General features: G+C 45.8%; 1 protein-coding gene across 1 annotated transcript; it reads right to left on the bottom strand.

Moving 5' to 3' along the window:
* Nucleotides 1–37: 37 nt before the first annotated feature.
* On the bottom strand, nt 38–1,342 carry SARC_14110 (hypothetical protein; the record flags this gene model as incomplete). The annotated part of the gene is made up of 3 exons (XM_014291760.1): nt 38–191; nt 877–973; nt 1,139–1,342. Coding segments are annotated over 3 exons (455 nt in total), but the record flags the coding sequence as incomplete, so codon positions are not given.
* Between the last annotated feature and the right edge of the window lie 1,260 nt (nt 1,343–2,602).

Genomic DNA, 2,602 nt, shown 5'->3' with positions numbered 1-2,602 from the left:
TAAAGATAGGCGGCTATACACACCCACAAAATCATACCAGGTCTCACAACGCTTTGTAGTGATACGGTCACAGCCGAACTCTCGCCCGAGCCACAGGGTCTGATCATAAAGTTGAGTAGAATATCTTTAGTGCTGTTTGACGGTTGTCCCGGTTGATAGTAGACACGCCAATCAGGATCAGTGACAGTAGCCTGTGGATATGTAGATGGGTGGCATGGATTATTAATTGTAGGATTATAGTGTACATATACAGATGGGATGAGTGTAATTGTCTATTGATTGTAAGGTTATAGTGTACATATACAGATGGGATGAGTGGGATTGTTTATAGAGTGTAGGGATATAGTGTACATATACAGATGTGATGAGTGTGATTGTCTACTGAGTGTAGAGTTATAGTGTACATATACAGATCGGGATGAGTGAGACTGTTTATAGAGTGTAGGGATTATAGTGTACATATACAGATGAGATGGGTGGCATGGACCATAGACGTATTGCGATACTGTTTGCTTAGTCACTAGAGGAACATAGCTCGCGACCACTGACCTGTACACTCATACAGTGAGCACTTGCTCACTACTCACTCTGACTATCAGTGTCTGCCAATAGATATACCATCCCGATGATACCAATGTATGTCTCACAGACAAATGTTTTCGCGGCAGTGTGACTCATGCGCGTAAGCGTGAAATGTACACTATCTACACCCGTAGACAAGGTGCAAAACAACCGGACCAATTCCTGGTGCAAATTAGTGCTGAAATTTGAGCCCATAAATGCAATGAAACATATCAAGTCAGCACAAGCGATAACAACAAATATGCACATTCTTGAGCCAAAAAGTGACTAGATTTGGCGTTGAACTCAGCTTACCGCTACTTGTTGACCCAATTCTTTGTTGCCAAAACACCGCACCGAATCCAATTCCACGCCATGCGATGTGTCAGCATCCGTGGAGTCAAACACGAGCCTGTACAACAGGAAAGGGATAATCCCCCAGCCAATCAAAACAAAGGAAATACACGCAACAGCCAATGGACAGCCTTCAAATCATACGAGCAGTGCCCAAATAAATCCCATCCTAATTCAGTTGGCATGGCAACACAACCTTTACCCAATCCAGTGAGGTACCCACCTGACTGTATCCGTGGAGATGGCCAACGGGCATAGCTCAACGTTTATGGCCTCGTTGATCTCGGTTGTACTACTGGTACCACGCCACACTGTTTTCCACTGTCGCCCGTCTGTGGATGTGATGTTCTCGGGTTGTCTGCGGCGGCTAGACTCCACCGGACTGGATGTGACAGGTAAATCGTGGGTGAGTTTGATCGCGGGTAGTCTGAAGTGGGGTGTATAAGGGAGCTCGATAAACACGCTCGAAGGAGGTTCAAGTGGAGACACACATTAATACATACACATACACCAGCCACAAACGCCCCACACTGAATGCATGCACTCGCATTACACATACTACTACATACATATACACATACACATACATATACACCAACTACACACGCCCCACACAGAATGCATGCACTCACATTACACATACTGCTACATACACACACACATACTACTACATACACATACACATACTACTACATACACATACACATACACCAACCACATACGCCCCACACAGAATGCATGCACTCACATTACACATACTGCTACATACACATACACATACTACTACATACACATACACATACTACTACATACACATAGGCATACACATACTACTACAGACACATACACATGAACATACTACTACATACACATACACCAACCACACATGCCACACACAGAATGCATGCACTCACATTGGCACCCGGACTTCTCTGAGATGTGCACTGGCTGGTCCCACAGTCACCTCCAGCTTCACAGGATAGAGCGCCTCCGCAAACTGCACATCGATCTCCACATTGCCCTCAGTGTACCTGTGTGGCACGGGGTGTGTGAGTGTGGTGTGATGTGGTGTGGTGTGATGTGGGAGGATGTCAGTCTGAGTTGCAATGGATCATGCAATGCTTGTGCGCACACCGCTGTAGTGTGTGTGTGTGTGGAGTGAGATGTGTGATAAGTCCATGTGTTTACTTTGAAAAGAATACGCGCGTGTATGTGTACAGTGGTCATGTAGTGGGGCGCGACCCTGTGTGTGAGTGTACATGGCATGTGGTGTGTGTGTGTGTACATGGCATGTGGTGTGTGTAAGTGTACATGGCATGTGGTGTGTGTGTGTGTACATGGTATTTGGTGCGTGTGTGTGTACATGACATGTGGTGTGTGTGTGTGTACATTGCATGTGGTGTGTGTGTGTGTACATGACATGTGGTGTGTGCGTGTGTACATGACACGTGGTGTGAGTGAGTGTACATGACATGTGGTGCGTGTGTGTGTGTACATGGCATGCGGTGTGTGTGAGTGTTATGCAAATAACTGCACATCTAGAGACCATGCACAGGGTGTGATGTGTGTGTGTGTGCTATTGACAGACTTTAGTAACAGTGTCTCAGCAATTTGCAAGTTGCTGGTGTGTGGGTGAGGCGAAGATGCAGGTATATTGTGTAATACAATGTAAAACGATGTGAGGTGA

Source organism: Sphaeroforma arctica, assembly GCF_001186125.1.
Source record: "Sphaeroforma arctica JP610 unplaced genomic scaffold supercont1.4158, whole genome shotgun sequence".
NCBI lineage: Eukaryota > Ichthyosporea > Ichthyophonida > Sphaeroforma > Sphaeroforma arctica.
This window is presented reverse-complemented; position numbering and strand designations above follow the sequence as displayed.